Source organism: Emys orbicularis, chromosome 17 (assembly GCF_028017835.1).
Source record: "Emys orbicularis isolate rEmyOrb1 chromosome 17, rEmyOrb1.hap1, whole genome shotgun sequence".
Taxonomy (NCBI): domain Eukaryota; kingdom Metazoa; phylum Chordata; order Testudines; family Emydidae; genus Emys; species Emys orbicularis.
Genome location: NC_088699.1, coordinates 16608002 through 16634996, shown reverse-complemented (window position 1 = coordinate 16634996; position 26995 = coordinate 16608002). Strand labels below are relative to the sequence as shown.

The window sequence follows — 26995 nt, the reverse complement described above, 5'->3', positions numbered from 1 at the left end:
CTGGGCAGCTTAGGGGATGGTCCATAATGGCCGTGGGAACCCTATGGAATGCTGCTCCAATTAGAGGCAATGGTTGCAACGGGCTTTGCAGAGACTTCCCGTCTTTTTCCACTTTTGGCACAAGTCGCAGGACTTACAATATTCCTTTCTGTCCAGGATTATAATGGGCCAATAAAAATTCCTCTTAAGCCTTTCAATGTCTCTCCACTCCTGGATGGCCAGCGAATGGCAGTCGTTAGCTACCCACAGTAACGCTGCCCTGTGCTTTTGGAGGAATAGGTGTTGTTTGTAGGGCTCCTCAGGGCCCTTGTTCTTTCCCACTGGGGCTTCCTTAAATATCCTACCCTCTTCCCTATTATCCTCTGCAGGGTTGGCGCTATGCACTGCTTCCTTAATGATCTCTAGGGAAGTGTCTGTTCCTGACTCTTAACAAAAGCTCTTTGCAGGGCTGCTTCACTGAGAGGAGCTGGCGCCCCCTCTCTGGGAATGTGTCCCTGCCCAGCAAAGGGGCTTTCCCTGTCCTCTCTGTCTCTTCCAACGCTGGGCCAGGCAAAAGGGCTTCTGGGGTGCACACTTTCCCATGGCACAGATATGATGTCATTTCCAGCCAGAGTCTGCAGGGATACCATCCCAAATTCCCATGGTCAGAGCATATGTCGCCACCTTCCATTCCAACTCTGCCTAGCCTCAGGGTGCTGTGGCTTCACAAGTTCCCATAAAGAGGAGTCTGACATTTTCCCCTGGGAGCATGTCAGACTCTCTGACCATCTCCCTTTTAACCAGTGCAATCTGCACAGTCATATCTCTCCGGGAATAGCATACCCTGCCATCAGCCTGGGCATCTTCAACGAACAACTTGTCCACCTCCATAGGTTCAGACCTTACAAAGTTTACTAACACCACCTTTAGGTCCTGAGGTCACCATAGATGTGTTAACCTGGGCAGGACAGGACATGAGCTTCAGGCAGTATCTCCTCATATGCGTGGTATAGGCATTTCCTTGGGCCTACGTCCTAGGCCAGAGGTTTGTAACTGGGTTACTTGGGGGGTACCTGTTTGGGGTATATTTGGCCTTGGCTTCCTCCCGTGAACAAATCTGGGCCTTTCTCCTTCGCTTTGGGGGTTTCTTTCAATCCCCAATACAAATTGGCAGCCCGCGCAGCCGCCCGCACTATGTCAGGATGCTTTTCCGATAGGGCAGCTCTGATTTCATCTGAACAAGCATTAAAGAAATGTTCCTGGGCAAATATATCAACCAATTTCTCATAATCCCCTTCTGCCCCTTTAGTTTTTGCCCATATTTTCCCTGTAATCACACATTTTATGCATAAACTCCTCGTGATTGATACTGTCATGCTTCTCTAGGTCCCTAAACTTTACACAGTATGATTCTGGAGTAATTTGAAACCTTAACAGCACAGCTTGCTTATATTTATCATCGTTCATTGCTTCCTCCTGGCCCAAACCAGTGAAGACCTGGAAATCTTTACTGAAATTTGGGGGATCAGTGTAGACCATTATTTGTCCTTAACGATGCCACTGGCCTGGCGTGTTCTTACAAAAGCAGTTAAGTATCTATACCGGCTGAGTCTTGGCAGTCTGTCCCAGCTGGGTGAATGCTGGGGGTGGGGTGGGGGATTACCTGCAGGCTGGGGAATACCTTTCTGCTGCTCCAGCACTCTTAGCTGCATTTTCTGTGCCTCCATCGGCCGCTGGTATGCTCACTCCTCTGCTTCCATCGCCTCCATTCGTCACTGGTGGGCCCGCTCCTCTGCCCCCTCGATAGCTTTCTCCTCTTGCATTCTGAGCTCTGCCATCTGGAGGTCATATGCCACCTCGTCCCTGCAGAGCTGCCATCTGGCCAGCCCTCAGGGAATAAGGTCTGGCTGGTTTCCCAAGCCTCCCTCATTCTACTCCTCCCGTTCAAAATACTTAGCACTTGATCCTTTGATTTCCCCCGGGGGAGGACCATATTTCAAACATACACTCCCACGCTGCTGTTTGTCCACGGTGTCCAAGCACGCTAACGGGCCCACTTCCCCCTTTCCGTGTTCTGTTTCCCTTAATCCAAAACAAACAAAAGAAAATAATAAACCTTGTACTTTGTTCCCTCATTGGGGTCTGTTACTGCAAGTGTTTGGCATGGTTGCTGATATTGGGGTGCAACTCCATGTAACGACTACACCCTGGGATGTTTTGGGGATCACCCCAAGCACTAAGGGGTTCTCCCTTGTAACTTTGGGTGCCTTAATGTCGTGCTGCTAATGCTCAGAGCTCTGACCCCAGTAGCCAGCCTATAAGCATAAGGGTCTCACCCTGGCTTCCACCTGCTGGTGTCCTCCGTAGCCCTTTTAGTCCAGATCTGTCTCCCTGAGTTCTTAACTACCAGACACTGGGACTTTTCCCTTCTGGTTCATCGCCCCTGAGGGAGTAAAACCTGCCCCAACTTATCAGTCCCCGGGGGGTTGCAGATTGCACAACAGGGCTGCTTAGGGTAAAAATAAACAAAAAGTGTATGTAATAGAAATGTCACCGACTCAGAGATGAAATAGTGCGGAAAAGCAAACCCAAGTTACACAGAAAATAAACACAAAGATGCAACCTCAGGCTTTACACCGCTGTATTAGCTCAGTTCCCTTTTCTAGCGCAAGCTACCTGTTGCCTCTGAGCAGTTTCCCAGCATGCCCTCTGCCCTCGAGGGGAGCCAGTGTTTCCCAGACAGCCCCCTGCTCAGATGTTTCTGGATTGCCTTCACATCAAAGAAACCCTTCCCTTGTAACAGAGGTAGCAGGGGTTTCCTTTCTCTCAGCCCATGGTAATTCATGCTTACCCAGACTGGGGGAAGTGCCCTCCATCCTTAGTTTCCCAAGACAGGTTTCCTTGTCATGCTCCACCATTGCCTTTCCCTGGGTTGTACAATGCTCACTGCTTGGAGTTAGTTTCATGTCAACCACCAGCATGGGAGGGCCCCTCCCTGCATCTCCCCTCTCCCCCAACTGCTGCACTGTGATGCTGCATTGCGCCCTGGTTCCCGTGGCAATGTTCTGCACATGGACCCCTGCCTACATTCATAACCCAAACCTGCACACACACCTCCTAATGACCATCACGTGCTTTCCCCAAAGACCTTACTTGACCTCTCTTTCTACACAATAACATTGTAGGCGGCCTGTTCATTCAGTTGCTTATTCTTTGGGGTTCAGGCCCCCTCACTCGCCTCTTGAGGCGTCTGGATCCTGATTCTCACAGCATCTCCACTTCTCCCCACGGCGTCTGCAGACTTTTGGCGATGAGAAAGAAGGAGAGAGCTGAACCTAGAGGGATTTATTTAGTTCCTGGTCCTGAGACTCTCAGCAGGAAACAGCCCACTAATAAAACCAACAATTGGTGAAGCAACTAAGGGTGATATAGTCAGTGCAACTTCCCCTTTTCAGCGTGGATACAAGAAGCTGCCCGATGCACAGGCAGAGAAGGAGGCGAGGGCAGCAGTGAGCGTCCAGACAAACAGCTCTGTCCTACCACCAGCTAAATAGCCAGATTCTAGCATTCAGTACAGGGGCCAGCCTCAGCCATGGAAGATGCGTACATCAGACACATTGAGCTGCTGGGCTTCGAGAAAAGGTTTTTTCCAAGCCAACATTATGTAAGTACTTGGAGATTACACTGCAGAGCAATAAACTGAAGGGTTTTTTTTTCTGTAGGTATAGTTCCCCTGGACTTTATTTGACCTTCAATTTTAAATAATACCTTGAAAGGGAAATTCTAAAAGTAACATTTTGGGGCAATGCTGCTGCTCTTCTGAGCTGAGACAGCAGGCTGGATTGTAGTTAGAAATGTCTGTTCCAGACCTGAACACCCAAGTGTTCAGGGGAGTTTGGGTCCAGAGCTCACCTGCTTGGCTGATTCCTATCTTCGTAATAGGCCAGGGGTGGCCAACCTGTGGCTCTCCGGAGCTGCATGCGGCTCTTCAGAGGTTAATATACGGCTCCTTGTATAGGCACCGACTCTGGGGCTGGAGCTACAGGCGCCAACTTTCCAATGTGCCGGGGGGTGCTCACTGCTCAACCCCCTGCTCTGCCCCAGGCCCTGCCCCCACTCCATCCCTTCCCCCGAGCCTGCCATGCCCTCACTTCCCCCCCGCCCAGGGCCTCCTGCGCATGCGAAACAGATGATTGTGGCAGGCGGGAGGCGCTGACTGGTGGGACTGCTGGGGGTTAGGGGGTAGGAGCTGATGGGGGGTGCTGGCGTATTACTGTGGCTCTTTAGCAATGTACATTGGTAAATTCTGGCTCCTTCTCAGGCTCAGGTTGGCCACCCCTGTAATAGGCTGAAACAACATGAGGGGTGCTCAGAGCCAAGAACTTTGGGGCACATTGGAACTGAATGCCACGGCTCACATCATGGCTTTAATACGGCGGGTGTCACAGGGAGTTTGGGATCACTTGCCACTCTTGGAAACGCAATTCTCCTGGCTCTCCGTTTCACCCCCGTCGCTCTTGTATTTCTATTCTCCGGCTAACCTTTTCAATCCCTAATCTCTTCTCTGTAGACAACAGAGCTAGTTGAAATGTTTCAATCAACAGTTTTTTGGGGTGGGAAAACAAGTTTTGCTGTAATAAAAATGTCCTGTGAAAACAGTTCTGCGTTGATGAAATTTTCAATTTTTTGATGAACCAAAATGAACGTTTTAAAAAATTCATTCTGAATTATTGTCATGGGAAAAAATTGACAGTTTTAATGGAAATAAAATAGGAGTTTTCAACCAGTTCTACTTTTCTTTTAGGTTTTTGTAATTAAATATTGCCTCTACTCAACTGCCCTGCAGCCGAGCCTCTACAGAGTTGGCTGATTTTCTTCTAAGCATCACAGCAGAAGGTCTTCTTGGGAAGAGATATGAAAGAGAATGGGACTTTAGCTTCATGGATCAGTTCTGGGGGGCATTCCATTTTTGGGGGCAGTATAGAAGAAAGCACAGGGGTATTTGAGAGGAGCAGACAAGCAGGTAGTCTAGACTGGCACCATGGGTGGTGTGAATGGAGCGAGGGGGGCAGGGGAGTCCTATGTGATATCTGCTGAATGGCTGTTTATAGGAAATCGGTCCTTTGTACCAGCCTGTGCTAGAAACTGCTGTACTGTATATGCTTGCTGAGTTTTCTGTGAATAGAGAAAAATGAGGATTGTCACTGACACAGGTTTGGAGATTGTAGCTAGACATGCTGAGTGTGTGTGTGTGTGTGTGTGTGCTCCAGCAAACAAGGCTATCTACCTGGCATCTCTTGGAAAATGGTTTACAAACAGTGATTGTTTCTACATGGCGGTAAAAATTGGGGTCCCACAGAATAAACTGCAGAATCTGAACTCTTTGTTGTTCAATAGGTTTACATGTTCCTGGTGAAATGGCAGGATCTAACCGAAAAACTAGTCTATCGAAAATTTACTGAGATATATGAATTTCATGTAAGTCAACTCTTGGTTCGTATTGGTTCAGCTAAGTCTGGCTTGCGGGGGCAGCGGGCTGGAGGAGCTTAAAAGGCAAAAACAAAGGCCAAATTCTGTCCGTTTTGGAGAGTGCTATGCAGGTTGTTCTGGTATGGTTATAGAATCATAGAAGATTAGGGTTGGAAGAAACCTCATGAGGTCATCTAGACCAACCCCCTGCTCAAAGCAGGACCAACACCAACTAAAACATCCCAGCCAAGGTTTTGTCAAGTCGGGCCTTAAAAACCTCTAATGATGGAGATTCCACCACCTCCCTAGGTAACCATTCCAGTGCTTCACCACGCTCCTAGGGAAATAGGATTTCCTAATATCCAACCTAGACCTCCCCCACTGCAACTTGAGACCATTGCTCCTTGTTCTGTCATCTGCCACCACTGAGACCAGCCGAGCTCCATCCTCTTTGGAACCCCCCTTCAGGTAGTTGAAGTTATAAAGGCTTGAGGCCATATTCTGTCTAGCTAGACCTTTATAACAGGCTCATCACTGTGGTATGGGAATGCCTATGCTTTTTATGCATGGTGATGGAAGGTTCACAGTGACTTCAGTGGAAGTTGCATGTATGTTTTCAGAACCATAATATAAAACTTGTAGCATTCAGCCTGGGCCAGGTGACCTCAGAGCATATGTGATCTGATTTCCTCAGGAGAGGGACAGGAATTGAGTGGCCTAGATACCCTATCAGCCACTTAAGTAGCAGCCTTTGCTAGGCTGATTTGGAAGAAGGCACTTGGCCCTTTTTCTAGCACCTTCCAAGCGGGGGTTTGCCATTCACCAGACAGAGGAGTCTGGAACTGATTTTCTTTCTAGCAACGTTTTACTGCAGTGAAGTGAGAAGTTAAGCTGGATACAAACTGCCCTCGGGAGAACTGGTTACCACAAGGTACAGACATCCTGTCCCAGGGCTTCCTGGGAGAGTGGCTTCTCTAACTCAGTATCTCTAGTGCCACACACCAGAAGAGCCATCTGCCGCTGCAGTACATCGATGGTTTCAGGTTCATTTAATCATGAACGGCGTTTATCCATCTGTAACACCTGGATAACAATCCTTCCCTTACGAGTGTTGTGAAGCTTTATTCCAGTTTGGAAAGTATTCCGGTCCCCAGATGGAGGCAGACTATTATTTGATGATTATTTCTTTGCCTTTATTTACAATTTATATTAAGAACTCAGAGTTAAAGGGTAAAACTTTCCTATTTTCAAAAGAGACGTAGGAGCCAAAGTCTCCATGAAAGGCAATGGGACGGAGGCACCTAAGTGCCTAAAAGTCACTTCTGAAAATGGAACCTGGCTCCTAAGTCACTTAGGCACTTTTGAAATTTTTTTACCTAAAGTCCTTTGATGGGTGCCCAATCCTGCAAGGTGCTGAGTGCCATCAGCTCTCAGGATCTGACCTTTTAATGCTAGCTACCTGATTTGTCAGCACAATCAGCGAGCTAGCTGTCTAGGTGCTATAAAATGGGATGCAAAATTGAGCTCTCCATTGGATGCGCAGTCAGAGGCCAAGTTGAGGCTTTGGAAAATTTTGCCTGGATATGCTGACTGGACTGTGCACCTAATACTGGTTTCTCTTCTCATGCTAGAAATCCTTGAAGGAAATGTTTCCCATTGAATCTGGGGACATCAACATTGAGAATAGGATCATCCCTCACTTACCAGGTAAGCAGATGTATAGTGCAGCCAATCTCTTCAAAGCAGGAAGCTGGAATGAAAAGGGACGGAAATCCCCCTGTAATATATCTGCATATACACAGACACCATGGTCTTCAGTGGGGATGGGACCTGAGACCTTTAAAACTATACAGTAACTCCATTAGGTGTAAGTAGCAGACTGTTGTAGTAACTGGAACTCTGCACTAGAGGGAGACATGATTAAATGAACACCCACCACAAACGGCTTGGTGTACTTGTATATTTCCTGAAGTGTAGGTGATCAACTCTAGAAAAACACGATACAGCTGCAAAGTGTGTCCGTGCTTTGAGTCATTTTAGCAGAATCGGTAGGGCTTTTAGGTGAACAACAAATTAATTAAATTACTGTAAATAAAACATCAGAGGGGTAGCCATGTTAGTCTGGATCTGTAAAAAGTGACAAAGAGTCCTGTGGCACCTTATAGACTAACAGACGTATTGGAGCATAAGCTTTCGTGGGTGAATACCCACTTCGTCAGACGCATGTGGTGGAAATTTCCAGAGGCAGGTATAAATATGCAGGCAAGAATCAGTCTAGAGATAACGAGGTTAGTTCAATCAGGGAGGATGAGGTCCTCTTCTAGCAGTTGAGGTGTGAACACCAAGGGAGCAGAAACTGCTTTTGTAGTTGGCTAGCCATTCACAGTCTTGTCAAAAGCAGTTTCTCCTCCCTTGGTGTTCACACCTCAACTGCTAGAAGAGGACCTCATCCTCCCTGATTGAACTAACCTCGTTATCTCTAGACTGATTCTTGCCTGCATATTTATACCTGCCTCTGGAAATTTCCACCACATGCGTCTGACGAAGTGAGTATTCACCCACGAAAGCTTATGCTCCAATACGTCTGTTAGTCTATAAGGTGCCACAGGACTCTTTGTCGCTTTTGTAAATAAAACAGTCGCTTCACCGACTGTTTCAGATCACAAATCAGTAACCGCCTATAGCTCAACTTCTGGCAGATGCAGGGAAAGTGGCCTAACTTCCCCTGAAGTTGTACATTAATGTACACCCATTTTCAGTCCCAGCCACGTCTCCCTCTTGCAATCTAGGGATGAGATGAGCGACCGCTGTAAAGACCCATGTCAGCCTGAGCACCATCCTTGGCAGGCAGAAAGCTTTTCAGGTCCTGGGGCTACTTGTTAAGGCAGTGAGAGTCAGGAGATCTGTGTTCCGTTCCCAGTCTTCGGCAAGTCATTGCACCTCTCTGTGTGCCTCAGTTTCCCCCTCACTGTAAAACGGGGATAATGCTACCTATCTCCCTCAGAGTGATTATGAGGATTAATTCATGAATGCTTCTGAGGGAATGCATGCATAGAAATACCCATTACTTTCTTGGGATTACCTGAGTGAATAAGTGGAGCAGGATTTAGAACTCAATCAAGCTTGCACTGAAATCAAAAGGTGGACTTTACTGGGAGCTGGATTTGTTATTAGTCCCTATCACTGATCTGAGTAACCTTTGGGTAAATGCAAACCTACTAACTGCCATTGGCTGGGGAATGCCCCCAAAATCCCCGCTGTACTTTCCCCCATCCACATAAGGAGTTTTACACACAAGTAGTTTCTCAAAGACGATTTCACTTTGCTGACATTAGTTACTGTAATAGCTGTGGTGGGTGGGGTCATATTTCTCTGTCCGCATTTGTTGCTCTATTTTTAATGAAGAAATTCCTTCGATATGAGGAACACCCAACATCTAGTCCGTTGGATTCAGCAGTGAAAGGTGGTGATCGTAAAGGGAAAGACGAAGTGGTATGTTCGTCTGCCTCCTGTCCTGGTGCATGAAAATTCTTGGCTCCGTTGCAAAGTTATTGCTATGGTCAGACTATAGCAGCTGTGTCTTGGTTTTGCTGAAAGGCCCCAGAAACAACATCTGTACATTTGAGGAAGTTGTAAGATCCACCAGCATAGCCAGGAGACAGGGCCGGCTCTAGGTTTTTTGCCGCCCCAAGCAAAAAAATTTTTGGCTGCCCCCCGTCCCAGCCCTGGGCTCCTCGCTGCACCCCCCTGCTGCCCCAGCCCTGGGCTCTACCCCCCCACCCACACCCCCTGCCGCCCCAGCTCTGGGCTCCCTCATTCCCCCCCACCATTGCCCCCACACACATCTCCTGCCGCCCCAGCCCTGGGCTCTCTCCCACCCCCACCTGCACCCTCCTTCCGCTGCAGCCCTGGATCACTGGTAACTCGCTCCCATGGCAAGTCATTCAGCAGGAATTTTAGATATGCACAGAACACAGACAGGATTGGTTCCCGCATGGTTACAGAACTGCAGTAAAGTGGAACAATTTTCAGCTTGTGTGATTGGAGGATATCTGGATATCTATAAGACTGTCCTACATAAATGAGGAAAAGTTGAGGTGCCTTTATTATTCTTTTGTTCCACTCTTTCTTTCTATGGGGAATTTGCCAATGCAATATCACTGTCTTCCTTTTAAACAAACAAAAAAGGCAATGGCTGTTGAAAATAGCAATTCCAGTCCTAATAACCACTGGGAAGCATTTCTTGCTCAATTTTATCCTACTTTTTCTACAGCAAGTTACAGTGGATCAGTATATTTGATTTGGGAGAAATGAAGTAACAACTGCCCAAACTGAGCTTGAGCACTCCTGAATTTTGAGGTGTTCAAATCTGGAAGGCAGGTGCGGGGGGGTGGGGGGACGGGACTATGGCTCCGCGTGGGAGCACAGCAGCATGTATGCAGCAGTGTGTCTGGCACTGCGCGGAGCCAGACACGCTGGTCTGAGTGGCACGGTAAGGGGGCTGGGGGGTTGGATGGGGCGGAGGTGGGGGGGCAGTCAGGGGCAGGGAGAAGGGGAGGGTTAGATGGGTCAGGGGTTTGGGGGGGGCAGTCAGGGGACAGGCAGTGGTTGGATAGGCATGGGAGTCCCGGGGGTTTGTCAGGGGACAGGTAGAGGGTGGGGTCCTAGGGCAGAAGTTGAGGGGGGTCTCAGGAGGGGGCAGTCGGGGACAAGGAGAAGGGAGGCTTAGATAGGGGGTGGGGTCCTGGGAGGGGGCAATCAGGGGACAAGGAGCAGCGGCGCTTAGATAGGGGGTTGGGTCCTGGGGGGCAGTTAGGGGCAGGGGTGATCAGGGGACAGGGAGCAGGAGGGGTTGGATGGGTTGGGGTTTCTGTGGGGGGCAGTCGGAGGGAGTGGATGGGGGCAGGGTGGGGCTACCCTCCCTCCCCGTGGAGTGTCCTATTTTTTGAATGTTAAAATATGGTATCTCTGCCCTTCCCAGTGCAGCTCTCCATTCACAGCAGGCTGCAGCATGAGGTCTCAGCTACCTCACTCCCTCCCCCTCTTTCCTGTTGGTAGTGGCCAAAGGAATGCTGGGAAATGTAGTTCTTTCCCTGCTCCTGGGCTGGCTCTATAGGCAGGGAGCTAACCAAGGAACTACAGCTCCCAGGGCCCCCTGTTGGTTCTCAGCTCCCATGCTGGATCCTGCCGCCGCTGCAAATGGGCTGCCCCAAGCACGTGCTTGCTTTGCTGGTGCCTAGAGCCGCCCCTGCCAGGAGAGCTGATTGCAACCCTCATAGCAGTTCTGCTGAAACACAGGACTGGCTGAAATTCTGAATGAAATCCATTCAGACCTTTCTGAGTCACACGAGCAGGAAAAATTCATTGTTCCACTTTTGTCAATAAACTAAAGAAACAGACAAAAAACTCCATTAAGAAATCGTTAATAGTATGCTGGGGAGCCACGGCTGAAGCGCTGGCCCGTTGTCTTACCTATGGCCTGTATGTGTGCAAAATAAACAGCAGGAAACCACTCTCCGTTATAAAATTCAAAGGACTCACTGGAGAGTTACAATTGACACAGCAATGTGCAGTCTTTAATGTGCCGTATGGTGCACAAGACACCAAATGAATATAAGCCTGACGCCGATAGCTTGACGCCTGTGGTGTGTTGTCTGTGCCAGGATAGGTATGAAGTTATTAGTACAGCAGAAACAGCTGAGAACGATGGGAGCGGCTAGATGCTGAGCACGTCTGGAAATCTGACCATTTAGGTGCCTACGTGGGAGCTGAGCTCTTTGGCTGTGTGGCCCATAGGGTGGGGGAGGGAAATACAGTTCCTGGCTAGGGGTTAATACATGTTTATGGGTGGGGGAATTTTCTTGGCTTCCACCTATACAAATAAACCACGGGTTCCCATAACATTTAACAGTGAGGTACCGAGGTGACCTTCAGAAGACCTACATCAAGATAGACCTTCATTTCCCTGGAAAGAATGACTCAAAATGCAAACCGCACCCCTCCGTAACAGTGCTGAGATTCATTCCTCTGCCCGCCACCTGAACACAGTAACTAGCAGTATATTTATAGTGTTGATTTGCCTAAGGGCACATGGGTGTGCTCCAGAACGAGCACGTAATAGTATTGATTTGAGGAACTGAAAGAATTTCCCTTGTTAATGGGTGAAGTTAGTGGTTGCACTGGATTGTAATTTATGCATGCACCTGTGTTCTTCAGAGTGCTCAAGACAAAGTACTGATCATTTCATTATCTAACGCAAACTGTGTTTATGACGCTTCAGCCTGCGTTCTGATAGTTAGAGAGAGAGGGGATCGCTCAGCCTCACAGAAGTGAAGCAGGACCATTTAGAACAAAGGCGGGCAGCTTTGTTCTAATCTATTGACCCATAAGAAGCTGGGGTGATGGCTATGGGGATTATGTTAGAGCTCCACAGCACTAACATGAGGTCTTCCTCTCTCCGTCAGCCTGTTCCCTTGCGGGGGCTGGAAGTAATCTGCTCAGATTAGTACTCTCTCCACAAAGCTGCTCTGTCTGTCTTCACTGCAGAGCTTCTGCTTAGATCCGGGGTGTGCAACTGGCTGCCACGGGGCTTCTGCTGCTGGCTTGACAGAAGGAGGAACTCTGTGCTCCGGCAACAGAACTTTGTTAAAACTTAGGTCCGTATTTACAATGGGCCTTTCAAAATGTTTGCCAAGGACATGTTTTTCCGAAGCACCCTTGGGATGTAGCTGCACCGATGGCACCCATTTGGTGTCAGCAGTAGCCACCGCTTTCAAAAATGTCCCCTGTGGCATCTAAGGACGCTTTGAGAAGTCTCCCTGGTTTTGCTCTTTTCTAGCACCCAAATGGTTTGATGGCCACCGGTCTACACAGAACAGACAAGGCACGCTGACTGAATACTGCTACACCTTGCTGAATCTGCCACACAAGATTTCCCGATGCTCCCATGTTCTGAACTTCTTCAAAGTCAGGCCTGATGACTTGAACCCACCCACAGACAGCCAGTGAGTACGGCCACTTCCACCAGAACTCAGGGTGTCTTAACCACTTCAAAATCCAGTCTAGATATTTTTCTACGAGATCTGCTCTAGTTGAAACGGGAGTTAATGCAGGGAAGTCCTGCAGCCTGTGTTAGGCAGTGGATCAGACTAGATGATCACAATGGTCCCTTCTGGCTTTATAACCTATGAATCTAACTCAAACTGATATTAAATTTGTAATATGCACATTTCTATGCAACTTTCTTATGTTTGTCTTTACCCCAGTGAGAAGGGGAAGAATTCTCATCCACTCAATTGCTGATGTTCTGATTAACACGATCAGATTTCTTCTATTAATATAATAGGAGACTAACATCCTAGAACATATAAATAATATGATATGATATGATATGATATGATATATTACATAGCCAGAGCACTAATAACAGCTATAGTTAAGGTTGCCTGCATATTTCCATTCTAAGCCCCTGTTTTCAGGTCCAATTTTCAGAAAGATTGAGTGACTATCGGGCTGAAGTATTTCAGGCCTGGCCTCTGCCCAAAGATGAGGTTATTTTCATTGTTTATTGCATAGGAATTGGGTATTATCTCTTTAAATAGTTGATGAGCCCTCTAATGGCCTTCCCTGTCTTCTAAGGGTATGTCTACACTGGACCTGGAGGTGCAGGGATGATGGCCAAGATGGTCAGGGATGTAACCCCATGCTCGGGGCGACCCTAAACCTCTGCCTGCCAGAATCCGGGAGGGGAAAACAGATGGACCTTTCCAAATTGCCCTGTTCTGTACACTCCCCTGATGCTCTGGTACTGGCCACTGTTTGAGATCGGGTACAGGGCTAGATGGACTATGGGTCTGATCCAGTATGGCTGTTCTTATGTTCTTTGTATGGAGGGAAGGGAACCCTGTTGCTGATAGGAACGGGGAAAAAACAAAGGGTCAACATCCACTGGCGTTAAACTGACTTCACTCTTGTTTATCTAGCATCAAGAAACCAGAGACATTTTTAGTGCCAAAGGACTCCAAGAAAAATGTCGCAGGTAAGAAGAAGTTGTGGTTTTTATTCGGATGCTAGTAAGCAACTGTTCTAGCCACAGTGAGCACATGGTTCTATCAGCACTGTGGGAAAATATCTACAGAGGGAGAATAATCTCTAAGGTGGGACAGTGTTCAGCACAGGGCACGAGCTTCCTTGCCCCAGGCTGGCCCTGCTGCAAGGCAGATCTCCTCAGCCAAGGAGCAGGAAGTGCCAGCTGCATACAGAGCAGCACGGCCTTCTCTGAGGAAGCGGCCTGTAGGGTGGGTGTAGCGAATTGAGAAACTGCTCCTGGAGTGGCGAATGGAGGGTTCCATGCTAGCCTAAAGGGATGGCAGCCCCAAAGCGGGTCCAATACAGACCCACTGTGACACTGAGTGCCAGACTCATGCACCCGGAAGGAGTCAACGGGGCCTGCAGGCCATGCTCTCACCAAACTCGGGCGAACGCATTGTACTGGAGGTTGCATTCCAACAGCACGGTCGGCCCTGATCCAGCAAAGCACATATGCCCAGTAAGGATGGACTGAAACACGTGCTTAAATTGTTTGCAGAACTGGGGCCTTATGCAGGAGTAGCGTTATTTCTCGATAGAACTTGACAGAAACCAAGTTCCTCTCTTCATGCTTGGGGCACCCAATAGAACATGGATACGCTGCCCTCTCTCCTTTCGTACAGAATACGTCTTCATTCCAGACGCTTCCCATGCGTGACTGGAGTGGGTAGGCTAGGTCTCCTTGAAAGTCAGACCCATTTTCCTTTCCTTGTAAGGTTTCAAACCTTCAGCCAGGGGCCCACTTGGCTCGTGGGGCTGCCCATCCCTTCTGCGAACGCCATCTCCCACTCAGCACCCGGCTGATAATGGTGGATCTGTAGGCCAGTGCATATTTTACAGGGTCACCTTACCTGCTGTTCCATTGCTACTGCTGCCTGCAGAGAATTTACTGTCAATGGGAGAATTGAAACCTTACCGCAGAACCAGCCTGCCTGGGGCAGCAAATGTTTAGTGACTGTTGATTCATGAGTGATGGCAGCCTGTGATGGGCAAACGTTTTCTGGGACACTTATGCAACATGCTAAATACTACTGCTTACTTACTTTGCTATCAATATAATAATTTGGGGTCCTTAAGCAGCAGTGGCTGTCTTGCTAGTGCAGTTATAATTCTTGCAGCTGTTTTTCTTGATCCTTGTTAGAGGAACTCCAAGAGCATTGCTGCTGAGGGTGGTGAACTGCTACCCCTCAGGGAGTGAGAAACTTTTGGACTTTCCACTGAAGTTCTGTGGAGTTTCCCTAACTTCTCCCCGGGCGATCAACAGAAATGTGCTGCTTTACTGCTGGATGGAAAACGATTAAAGCAGCTCATGAAATCCTGTCCCCACTTCTCTCTTGCAGACATTACTGGCCCCATCATCCTGCAGACGTACCGAGTGATTGCCGACTATGAGAAGAACTCCAGCTCCGAGATGGCTCTGAAAACTGGGGACATGGTGGACATTGTGGAAAAGAGTGAAAGTGGTAAAGCCCATTGTTCTGGAGGGATGTGCCCTGGCTTCAAAGTTCAGGGCTGATCAGATCCAGCTTGTTGTTTCAGCCCATTGTAGAGACAGGGATTTTGTTTTGGGCCTATCTCTAGGTCTGTAGAGAAGTAGCGAGGCCTAGTGGGTTGGGAACAGGCCTGAGTGCTAAGCACACTTGGGTTCCCTTCCTGGCTCTGCCACTGATTCATTCTGTGATAGTTCTGTGGGCGCCAGTACTGAGCCCACAGCAGAGACCAAGTGGGGAGGCAACGTGTCTTTCCAACTGCTTTGCGCTGTTAGGGCAGCAGGTGTAGCTGGGATGGGGGAATCTCTGCACCCACCAGGGAGGCCTCTATGCTGGAGGTACCCCTGCAGGGAAGCCTTCTGGCTGCTTTGTGGCCACTGTGCATAGGTGAAGGAACTAGGGGTGCTTGAAGTGCTTTCCATCATATCCAGGGTTTACAGTGTGGTTCAACGGCTCTCGGCATCCCCACTATACAAATTGTTCCAGCCACTCTATACAGGTGCAACCACTGCAACATAGCCACAGTGCAGGGAGGAGTTCCTCCCCGTGCATCTGTAAATCACAGCCCCTGCCTCCCTCCTGAGGGGTGGCTCAGCTAGTGAAAGCTTGCGTGGTGCTTTAGACCCGCAACATACTCTACGTGTGGACGGGAAGCTCTTTGGGGCAGGGGCCAACTTTTTGTTCTGTGTTTGTACCACACCGAGCACAGGAGGGTTCTGGTCCAGGTCTGGGGCTCTTGGGTGCTACCGCAGCACCAAGAGATAATAATAAGGGAGTAATAAAGTGAGCATCTGTATATCGAAATGTGTTTTAAGAAATTCCGTGCCCTAAATATGGAAGCTGAGAGCATTTATATATATACACATATATGTAAAGACAGCAAGCATCCTATGATCACAATCCTGCCCTGACTGAGGAAAACGGGGAGTCACATGACAGGGGATGTCTCTTAGTGAGGCTGTGATGCAATCCTAGAAAGCCTTTTGAGCTTCCCTCATGACTCCTGGGATTGGTGCCCAGCGAGGAAATAACATTTACCGTCCGCATGGTTGCAAAACAAAAGTGGACTTCCCCTCTCCTGTTGTCATGGTGATTGACACAAAGAACCACTTCGAAACCGTGACATACAGGAGCTACTTAGGGAAACACTGATTGCTTCCCATCCTGCACAGTCAAGTCACTGTGAAGTGTTCAGAGGCAGATGCATGACTTATTTGTACATACACAGTAGCCTCTTTCAGGGCCGGATCTAGGTTTTTTGCCGCCCCAAGCAAAAAAATTTTTGGCTGCCCCCCAACCCAGCCCTGGGCTCTCCCCCGCACCCGAACCCCCTGCCACCCAAGAGCTGGGCTCTCCCCCCACCCCACCCTCACCCCTTGCCGCCCCAACCCTGGGCTCTCCCCCCCGCCACCTGCACCGCCTGCTGCCCCAGCGCTGGGCTTCCCCCCACCAGCGCTGACTCCGCCCGCTCCCCCCTCGCCTCCAGCCGGTCCAGCACTGGCAGGGTCGGGGTAAGCAGCGGGGCTCCCGGGCCGCGCCTCAGCCCAGGGTCCCTCCAGCCGGGGCTCCCGCCTCCAGGACCGGCCGGGACCGGGAAGGACAGAGCCGGGGGACCGCCCCGGCAGGGGGCTGAGGAGCCGGGGCAGGGCAGCCCCAGAGGGAGCGGAGCCCCAGTGAGCGGGATGCGGGCCCCACACGGCAGCGCCTCTCCCTCTATGGCCCCGCTCCTGCTGCTGCTCCTGGCCGCCCTGCCGCAGTCCCTGGGCGGCTCTGGCCGCTTCGCCCAGCCCCGGCTGTGGCGCTGGGGGGGGCGGCCACCCTGTGGCACCTGGAGGCAGCTCCGTGTGCCCCGAGGGGCGGCCCCCGGCCCGAGTGTCCCGCGCTCAAAGCCCGCCCAGCCATAAGGTGCGGGCGCTGCTCCCCAACGCGAACCGCAGCGGCCCCAGGGCGCCCCCGGTGTAGGACGCGCTGCTGCTGCCAGGGCCGGCTCTAGGCTTTTGCCGCCCAAGCGCAAAAAAAAAAAAAAGAGGCTGGCTGGAATGCCGCCCCTGAAAATGTGCCGCCCCAAGCACCTGCTTGGTTTGCTGGTGCCTGGAGCCGGCCCTGGCCTCTTTACCCCGATGATCCTTACAACAGCTCTTCTCAGTCCTCCTTTCACTCCTTTGCATCCGATTGCTTTCCACACAGAGGTTCCTTAATGACCAGTCCAATAGTCAATTAAAGATCCAGGATTTGGGTTTTGTTAGGCTGCCGTCAATGTTTTCTAGAATATTCTGGAACAGCTACTTCGGTAAACTTCCAAACGTAGACAGGGCCTTAGGGAATCTTATTAGATTTTCTAGGCTCGGAAGCCATAGACAGTTCCAGTTATGCTGCTGATGCTTCATCGGTAGGAGAGGCACAACGGTAACCTCTGAAAATGAATATCAAGATAGGTTGTCCCATGGTTCTGCAGTTTAGTTGTCCCACAGATGAAGAACAGGGCCAGGAGACCTGGATTCTATTCTCCACCCTGCTAGTGACTCTGTGTGATCTCAAAGAGGTCCCTTAACTTCTCTGTTTCTCCTCTCTGTCCAATCGGGTTAATGACGACGCCCCTAGCTCACAGGCCTGGGGTGCGAGTTGATTTGTACAATTTTTGGAGCTGCAGCCTGCAGAGTACAATGAATGGTATTGACCGCTGTGCTGTTTGCTGCTGGCTTTGTTACAGGCTGGTGGTTCTGTCAGTTAAAGAATAAACGTGGCTGGGTCCCAGCCGCTTACCTGGAGCCTATGGAAGGTCCTGATGAATCTGAAGAGCAGGATCCGAACTATGCAGGTAAAAAAACCCAAACCCACACCAATAGATCCCCACTGGACATCTCCATGTTCCTGACCAGGATTTTGGAGTAATCCTAGAAGAAACTGCACTTAGATGATTCATCTCCGAATTTACAATGAGCCAGTATGTGCTAGGGCTGGACTTCATGAGTATAGCCAGTGCTGTGTGAATTCCCATGCAGTGGCACCATGATCAATAGCGCTTATAGTTTAGGTACCTCACTACTGATCTCAGTGCCCAGATCAAACCCCAGCACTTGAACCTCCCCAAACTATAAGGAAGTCCAGAGCTGGATCTAAACTGGGTCTTGTTTAAAAGGGGATACGTTGTTTGCGTGGTGTCTCTGTCATTCCGGAGCTGTGGTCTGGGTCACTAAAGAGCCTTTCTTTGGCTATTAACGCCTAATGCACCCTTTAAGCCTTTGTTTCTATGCTCTTGTGCTCAGGGGAGCTCTATGTTGTCAGAAAAGGCTACACAGCTGCTGAGGATGATGAGCTGACACTGAAAGAAGGAGATGCCATAGAGGTTATCCATAAGCTACTTGATGGCTGGTGGGTTGTCAGGTAAGAGAAATCCAAATCACGTCAGGGTAAATGGGATTTGATTCTTTGGACCACTCGGGGGGAGGGATAGAGAGAGAACCTGGCCATTCAATCTAATTACCGACATGAATTATAGGGTGGTTGTTATAGATGAGGCTGGTAGCGTCACCCATTATTAAGGCTGGCTAACACTTCCCATTATAAGACCCTGTTTTCAGTTGTTTATAACTTTGCCAAACTTTAATCATTTGGGCTGAAATTTGCCATGCTAGGTGTCTGCCTCAGACTGATTGATTTTTTTGGAGGGGTGGGGGGTGGGGAATTTCACCCCAAACATTCAGCTGCTCCCAAGAATGAGGCTGGGGAAAAATACATTGATTTCCCTCCCCCCTCCATATTAAACTATTTGGGAGACCTTTTCCTTGAAAAGCTTTAGTGCTCCCATGCTTTGGAGCAGGACCTTGAAACATGTGTCGCCTTTGTGTCAGGGAGGTGCCTTTTGCCATCCCCGTGACACATTGGGCCAAGTTATAAGCCTTTCAAAACTAGCAGTTGGCACTTGCTCAGCGGAGGAGACTTGCTATCGCACAGCTAAAAGCCCTGGAGCTTTCATTCACAGTGAGCCTATCCCAGCCCCGTCTGAGCAGAACTTCCCCTGAAACTGCAGTTCTGCTGTGCGGCATGCTGGGGCAAGGCGTAGGAATGGAAAGTAGGGAGGCTGTCTCTCAAGTATTTTCAGTAACCCTGCGGCTGGCGCCAAGACGCATGGAGGAGGAAGCTGTCTGACTTAACTGCACAGGGGGAAAGAGCCGAGGGGGTGGGGTTGAAGAAGCATGAAGGTTTAGCTCCGCAGATGGTGCAAATCACAACTGGGGAAGGGGGCTGGTGAGGGGCTTCAGGGAGATGGGGACCTGCTGGGCAAGGAGAATGGGTCTGTGTGGGAGGTGGAGAATAAGAACTGACAAAGAGACACAGTTCAGGGGGAGAACTGAACCTGGCTGGGCAAAGAGGCAGCGTGAGGAGGGAGGCTGGACAAGGAGACCGGGGAGGGAGACTGGGACTAGGACAGGGCCGGCTCTGGCTTTTTTGCCGCCCCAGGCAAAAAAGCCTCCGGCCGGAGCCCCAGGGGGAGGGCGGCGAGCCCCGGCGGGGGCTCCGCTCTCCCCCCGGCGGCCGGGGGGGAGGGCGCCGGGGGGGAGGGCGGCCAGAGCGCCGGGGGCAGGGCAGCGAGCCCCGGCCGGGGCTCCGCTCTCCCCCCGGCGGCCAGAGCACAGGGGGCAGGGCGGCGAGCCCCGGCGGGGGCTCCGCTCTCCCCCCGGCGGCCAGAGCACAGGGGGCAGGGCGGCGAGCCCCGGCTGGGGCTCCGCTCTCCCCCCGGCGGCCGGGGGGAGGGCGCCGGGGGGGAGGGCGGCCAGAGCGCCGGGGGGAGGGCGGCGAGCCCGGCTGTGGCCCCGCTCTCCCCGGCGGCCGGAGCGCCGCGCCGCCCCCCTCCAGGTGCCGCCCCAAGCACAAGCTTGGTGGGCTGGTGCCTGGAGCCGGCCCTGGACTAGGAGCCAGTAGGGAGAAAAGCCTATAGGGAAATTAGTCATTCTGTCTTCAGAGCCGGGTTTGAATAGTGTGTAGGGTTACCATATTTCAGCAAGCAAAAAAGAGGACGGGAGGAGCCCCTCCCTAGCCCCGCCCCTGCCCCTCCCACTTCCCGCCCCCCTCAGAACCCCCAACCCTCCCCCCGCTTCTTGTCCCCTGACTGACCCCTCCTGGGACCCCTGCCCCTAACTGCCCCCCAGGACTCCACCCCCTACCTAAGCCTCACTGTTCCTTGTCCCCTAACTGCCCCCTCCTGAGACCCCCCCACCCTAACTGCCTCCCCGGACCCTACCCCCTACCTGTACCCTGACTGCCCAAAACCTTATCCACACCCCCACCCCCAGAAAGCCCCCCCCGAACTCCCGACCCCCCCGCTCCCTGTCTCTTGACTGCCCCCTCCAGAACCTCCCTGCCCCTTCTCCGACCCCCTGGCCCCCTTACCCTGCCGCTTAGACCAGCGTGCCGGGGAGGAGGAGCAGGGGGAGGAGCTCCAGACTGCCGGTGCGAACGGCCGGCTGGTGATCTGCGAATGCGGGGAGGGAGGGAGTGATCTCAGCTGCAGGGGAGAGGAGGGGGAAGCAGAGGAGGGGCTCTCTCTGGCTGTCGGAGCCCCATGTAAGTGGCACCATCCGGCTGGCTGCCCTGTTAGCCACGCGCGCTCTGCATGGGGGCGGGGAAGTCCGGACATTTGCCAATTCCCCCCGGACGCTATTTTTAACTCTAAAAGCCGGACATGTCCGGGGGAATCCGGACGAATGGTAACCCTAATAGTGTGCAGTAAACAAGGCCTGGCACCACACATTTGAACAACGAGGAGAGAAAACAATACTGAATAGCTGTTCATTCAGTGAGCACCATCCATCTGTGCACTGAATGAGGCAGGGGGCCTGTGGGAAAAATAGGATGTGAGCACCTAATTATAGACTGTATCATACTGCATTTGGGAGTCAAAATTAAGGCTGCACAGGCCATCCTAATTCTGGCAATTCCTAACCTTTGAGTGCTTGTCTTTGCACCCTTAATAATGCTCTTCTAACATAGTTTTTGTGTGTGTAATCATCTATTATATGCCATAGAATTAATGGTACATTGAGATGGATTCTAGCCAGCTGATTGGCTAACGTTTAGGGCACTGAAAGCGCCCACTAGGTGCCTTTTGAAACTGTATCACCCAGTCCAGAAAGATGTCCTGTGTGCTCGGATCAGGGGCCTGTGAACCAGGAATGCTGGAGTTCTAATGCTGGCTCCTAATACCCACTACCCCTATGACTTAGGGCAGGTCACCTAACTGCTCTGCCTTGGTTCCTCATTCTTAAAATGGGACGGGTAAAAGCCACATCACAGGCATGTTGTGAGGATAATTCATTAGTTACTGATTACAAACAATGAGGATGTAAAGTGCCAAGTATTGTAACTGTCTGCGGAGGTGGGGAGGGGGCATCTGTTGGTTTGCTATAGCAATCCTGGTGCAGGGCATTTTCTGCCATAGTGCATCAGCGGCTCCCTGCTGGTCTTTAAGCCTCAGGCGATGCTTTCTGCCTTAATTGTTACTGCTTAAATAAAACAGATGCTTTAAGACACAATGAGCTATGTTTGAAGGGCTTAATGCAACTCCCTTTCAAGTGAATGGAATTTAGATCAGGCCTTACAAGATATGAGCCGTTTCTCAGTGTAGTGATTTTACCCACTCATTCTCTAGAAGGGACAAACTCTCTGAGGTATCTGCAGGCAGGTTTTGAGATGGAGAAGAGGAGCAGGTTGCTTTGTCAACTGTCACCACTACTAGAGGTTAAAAATAATCCCCCTAGAACTGCTAAACGTCCAGGAAGGTAGATTTATAGATTCCGAGGCCAGAAAGGACCATCTAGTCTGACCTCCTGTAGAACCCTGAACACACAACTTCCCCCACAATCATTCCTCAAACAGACCTGTTAGACAAACGTCCCATCTCGATTTAAAAATTGTCCGTGATGGAGAATCCCCCAAGACCCTTGGTAAGTTGTTCCCCTGATTTGGATAGACATGCTGTCGTGATGACCAAGGAGCTGTAGGTGAAAGTGATGTTGTTTTACACCCCAGGAAGGAAGAAATCACCGGTTACTACCCCTCCATGTATCTGCAGAAATCTGGGGAAGAGAACAACACTGTGAAGAATGAGCTGAGAAACAGAGGCGCCCCTCCTCGAAGGTAGGGTGGGCAAACAGGGTCTGATTGTCCCGTAGAGAAAGTGTGATGAAGCAAACCAGACTGGGTTGGAATGCCCATCGCTTGCCCTAGAAATGAGGAACTGCTTAAGTGCTATGTGAGGGGTGGGGGAAGAGGGTTGCTAAAAGGCTTCCTTCCTGAAAAGAAAGACAAAGGAACCAATCTTGCAAGGTGCTTGCTGAGTAACTTCAATTCCCATTGACGTTATTGGGATATGAGGATGCTAAACTCTTTTTGGTGCAGGCCTATGCAGACTTCACTCGAGCACTGTCTCTACTTGGATTTATTTCTAGGTGTCCGCCTGCAAAGTTTCTTTTCTGGGGATAATCTTGGTTAATTTTCAAATTGGATTCTGTTTTCAAACTGTGTTCACTGAGTCTTTGAAAAGCGAGCAGAGATTTGACTAATCGGAGCTGCCAAACTAGCTAATCTGATGGGAGGATTTGAGCTAATGGAAGGGATTTTATTTTGATTGAAAAGATAAAAGGTAATTAAACTCCCTGGTGCTGATGCAGCAACAACTGCTGGAAAGTGCAGAGTTGAACTGTCTCTCTTCATTTCTGCGTCATCCCAAGGCAGGTTTCGTACAGAAGCTCCCAAATCCAGCTTGTGGATCTGATTCTGAGCTGGTGTGGATTGGCATAGCCCCACTGATATCCATGCAGTAAATATCTAGTCAAGCTAAGATAGCTATAGGGCACCAGTCACTGGAGTATGCAGTTGTCACTACATAGAAAGAGAGACACTCTAAAGATATTACGAGTGAGGGATGAACCACAAAAAGCAATGAGTTTGGGTTCAGTCTGGATAAGCGCCCAAAAGCTCAGCTGTTCACTTGCTTTAGCCAAACAAAGTAGCCCTTGTAAGGTACACATACCTCCCCTTGTGAAGAAAATTGCTTCTACTTAGGGCAGCTATGAAATGGGTGCATGTAATTTCACAGATGTGAAGTGTGTTGAAATTTTAGGAGTGAATGGAGGCATGGTAATAGAGTATGAAGCCTCTTCCGCTTAGGTAAACAGTATGAACCCAGTGTGAAAAAATAGCCGGGATAGATAGTAGGTGCCATCTGCTCATAGCTGTTTGATGCACCGGTTATGAAAATGAGTAGGTCTTAGTTCAGATCCCAGAAGAGAGGCAAACACCTGCTCAGAACTCCCAAGGGCAGCATGCTGTCTTATTCCAGCTGGGAATCCGGCCTCATGTCTTTGTGTTCGTGTTTATTTTCACTTTGTACAGTACTTTAGTTGTGTGTGATAGGTGTGGCTCGGGAAACAACAGGTTGAAACCATGCTTCCTAAATCATGTAATCTGATCTGTCTATGGGCCAGGTTCTGATCCCATTGAAATTTATGGGAGTTTTGCCATTGATATCAAAGGGACCAGTATTTTAGTGTGTGTATGACACACACAATGTGAATGCCCTGATAGCCATGAATTCCTACATCAGAATTACACTGGTGATATACCAGAAACAATTGATATAAATAGGCATAGGTGAGCAGTGTGGCCCAATGGATGGGGCACTTTGCCACTCACCTGCTATGTGATCTAGATAGCAAGTAACTGATGCTCGCCTTCCTCTGCAGTGTACTTTGAGATCGATGGAAGAACTAAGTAAGCGTTGCTGTTGTTTACTGTAATTCTATCCTAGCTTCACACTTATTTATTCATTTTTAAAGCATTCATTCATAGCAGCTAGATGCTGCCCGACTAATTTTACACAACAAATCACATAAGGTTGCTCACAGTTGTTGACATTAATCCATGGTCCTTTTGCCTGGGATAATCAAAAGCAATCATAGGCTAAATCCAATGAGAGTGCTCTCCTCAGGATGAGACTCTGCCAGGTCTACAAGAGGGGAAAGTTCCCGCAGTGGGGACCTGTAAGTGAGAAAGCATAGATAGTTAAAATGGCAAACGCTGAAAGATTCACTCTTTCTCTACGCAGGTCGACCATCCGAAATGTCAAGAGCATCCACAACCAAAGCCCGAAGCACATCAGCCAGGAGACATACAGACGGAACAGCATGAAGTATAGGAAGACGCAGAGCAATCTCCAGAACAAGTCCAACATGATCAGTAAGTTTCAATCTGACATACCCGCTAGACTGAAAGCCTGTGCCATGTACGGCGGGGGTGAGGACGGTTGTACTCAAGGAGACCCTCATGCGCATTAGGCCTCCGGGCTGGTGGACATCACTATGCTTCCTAGTCTACCCACCACCTGGCAAGTCCTCATACCTTGCTGAGGTTGCTCAGGGGTGTTTGTGGCAGTGGGAGAATCCACACACCAGAGCTAATGACGGCCACTTGGTCTAATTTTGAGCTGCAGACAGCACTTCTACAGCCGTGCCAGGCAACCAAATCAATGCCAGGTCAATCCAGACCATAAGGAATGGCCAAGCGTCAGATTTTCAAGGAGCCGAGCATGTGCACCTCCCATTGTCTTCACTGATGGCTATGGGTGCTCAGCGCATACAGGCAACAGGCTACAAAGGAGTTGGGTTTATTCTCTTTAGAACAGTACAGACTGAGGGGCTCTAGAGAAATTGTCTTCATTATGAAATGGCCCGATGAATCTGATGGTGGTTACAGCCTCTCGCAATCCTGACAAAGCAGTTTTCTACAAACAGTAAATAGGGAAGTGGGTTTCATACAAAGAGTTAGACATATATGGAAAAAGTAAAAGGGAAAGGCCACTGAAGCAAAGACTACAGATGGAATGAGTTCAAGAGATGCGTAGGTTCGTTTCTGGAATAGCAAGGCATTGAGGGTATGAAAAATCATGGAGGTGGAAATAGGGCAGGCCCCAGAAGGGCTGGTACTAACCCCCAAAGGGTGGAAACTAATGATTTCCAATTTCTAAAATGTCTTAAATGCCTGCAAATAATGGGAGGCAATATATAGAAAGCCCAGTGATGCATTTGTGACATTCCTAGTGAATGGGAAGCTATACAATGAGTGTGGAGCAACACAGCAAGCTAAATAGCACATTGAGTTAGCCAGAGAGAGGCCCACACCAAACCTCTGGATCCAGACTTTACAGGCCTAGAGTTTAAGGCTAGAAGGGATCAGCAAATCGTCTAATCTGACCTTTCTAACGCAGGCCACCTGCACTCCATACACAACAACCGAAATTAAACCAAAGTGTTTTACAGCCTTCGAGAGACTAGATTATCACGAGCCACAGAGAGCGAACAGGAGGGACCCAGGTACACCCAGTGCCTGAGCCCCCTGCAATGGCAGGGAATTGATTGTGATATACCCAGATGAACCTAGCAAATGGCCTATACCCCCATGCTGCAAAGGAAGGAGAAACCCTCCAAGGTCACTGCCAATCTGACCTGGGGGGAAAATTCCTTCCCGAATCCCGATCCCACATCCAGCGATCAGCTAGATTCTGAGCAAGAACCAACCAACTGAGAGACAACTTGAAACTTGAGCCAAACTCTGCTGCTGGCTCCTTTGCCTGCAATTTGGTGAATCAAAAAGTCGTATTGGAATCTAAATGTTGTGACATCAGCCCCCTCAACTAATCTAGGGCCTGATCCTACAAGGTGCTGAGCCCCTCTTTAGAGCCACGATTTAGTAAAGAGCTTTAAGCATGTGTCCATCCCTAATCCTTCACAGATTCTAAAGCATTTTTTCAGCCCCTGTGTTCCCTTTAGAAGGACCCAATTTAGTACTTGATCTTGGACCCACTGACATCAAACACTTATGCTAGGATTAAAATTCATTGGGAGTAGGGTACCTAAGTCACTTGGCCTCCTCTAAAAGTCCCAGACCAATATGCACAGAAATTAAAATGGGCCTGGCATGGAACTTTCACATATTTTTATGTCTTGTCATTTGTAGGAGAGAAAAATGAAATGGTGGAAAACGTGTCCAAGGCCCAACCGGCCGTTCCGCCACGACCCAGTAAGGACCTGATCATGAATCGTTGTACAGAGAGCACGAAGAGCAAGATCAAATGATCCCATTGGGGAAAAAAATAAAGCTGATGCTTATTCTTTGCCAGGACTCCATAGCCAGACTGGACAGTTCTGTTGAATTTCGGCACCTCTACAAGAGCAGCAGTTCTCATAGAGTTTCTCAGAGCTACAGGTTATGGAACTTCAGTTAAGATTCCCCATATAATTCAGTCTCTCAACAAATCTGAATTGTTTTAAACTTGATGGGCCAAATTTAGTCTTCATTTATACTTGTGCAATCCCAGGGAGTACAATGAGGCTGCATTGGTGCACATGAGGACAGAATTCTGCAAGATATTCTCAGTAACTGATCACATTTTTTTTAACGTTTACTATGAACTGCTACACAAAATACAGTTGATCAAGGATCAGTGGGATAGCCCGTGTTAGTCTGTATCCACAAAGATAACGAGGAGTCTGGTGGCACCTTAAAGACGAACAGATTTATTTGGGCATAAGCTTTTGTGGGTAAAAAAACCCACTTCTTCAGGTGCATGGAGTGAAAATTACAAATACAGGCATAAATATATATTGGCACATGAAGAGAAGGGAGTTATCTTACAAGTGGAGAACCAATGTTAAAGGCCAATTTAATCAGGGTGGATGTAGTCCACTCCCAATAATTGATAAGGAGATTCACTCCATGCATCTGAGGAAGTGACGTTTTTTACCCATGAATGCTTATGCCCAAATAAATCTGTTCGTCTTTAAGGTGCCACCGGACTCCTTGTTCCAGTTGATCAAGGCACTGATCATATGAGGTGCTGAGTGAACTCATCTCTCATTGACTTTTTTTCATGGTAGATGAAGGTGTTCAGCATTTCATTGCATTGAGCAATA

The 26995-nt window shown here is 49.4% G+C and overlaps 1 protein-coding gene across 1 annotated transcript; it reads left to right on the top strand.

Moving 5' to 3' along the window:
• Positions 1–3472: 3472 nt before the first annotated feature.
• On the top strand, positions 3473–26515 carry NCF1 (neutrophil cytosolic factor 1). Its single transcript, XM_065418398.1, has 11 exons — positions 3473–3643; positions 5377–5457; positions 7080–7155; positions 12287–12452; positions 13431–13486; positions 14877–14999; positions 17737–17844; positions 18293–18410; positions 22056–22163; positions 24133–24263; positions 26040–26515. Exons 1-11 carry the CDS (start codon positions 3572–3574, stop codon positions 26156–26158), a joined length of 1158 nt encoding a protein of 385 aa, XP_065274470.1. The 5' UTR covers positions 3473–3571; the 3' UTR covers positions 26159–26515.
• Positions 26516–26995: the final 480 nt, after the last annotated feature.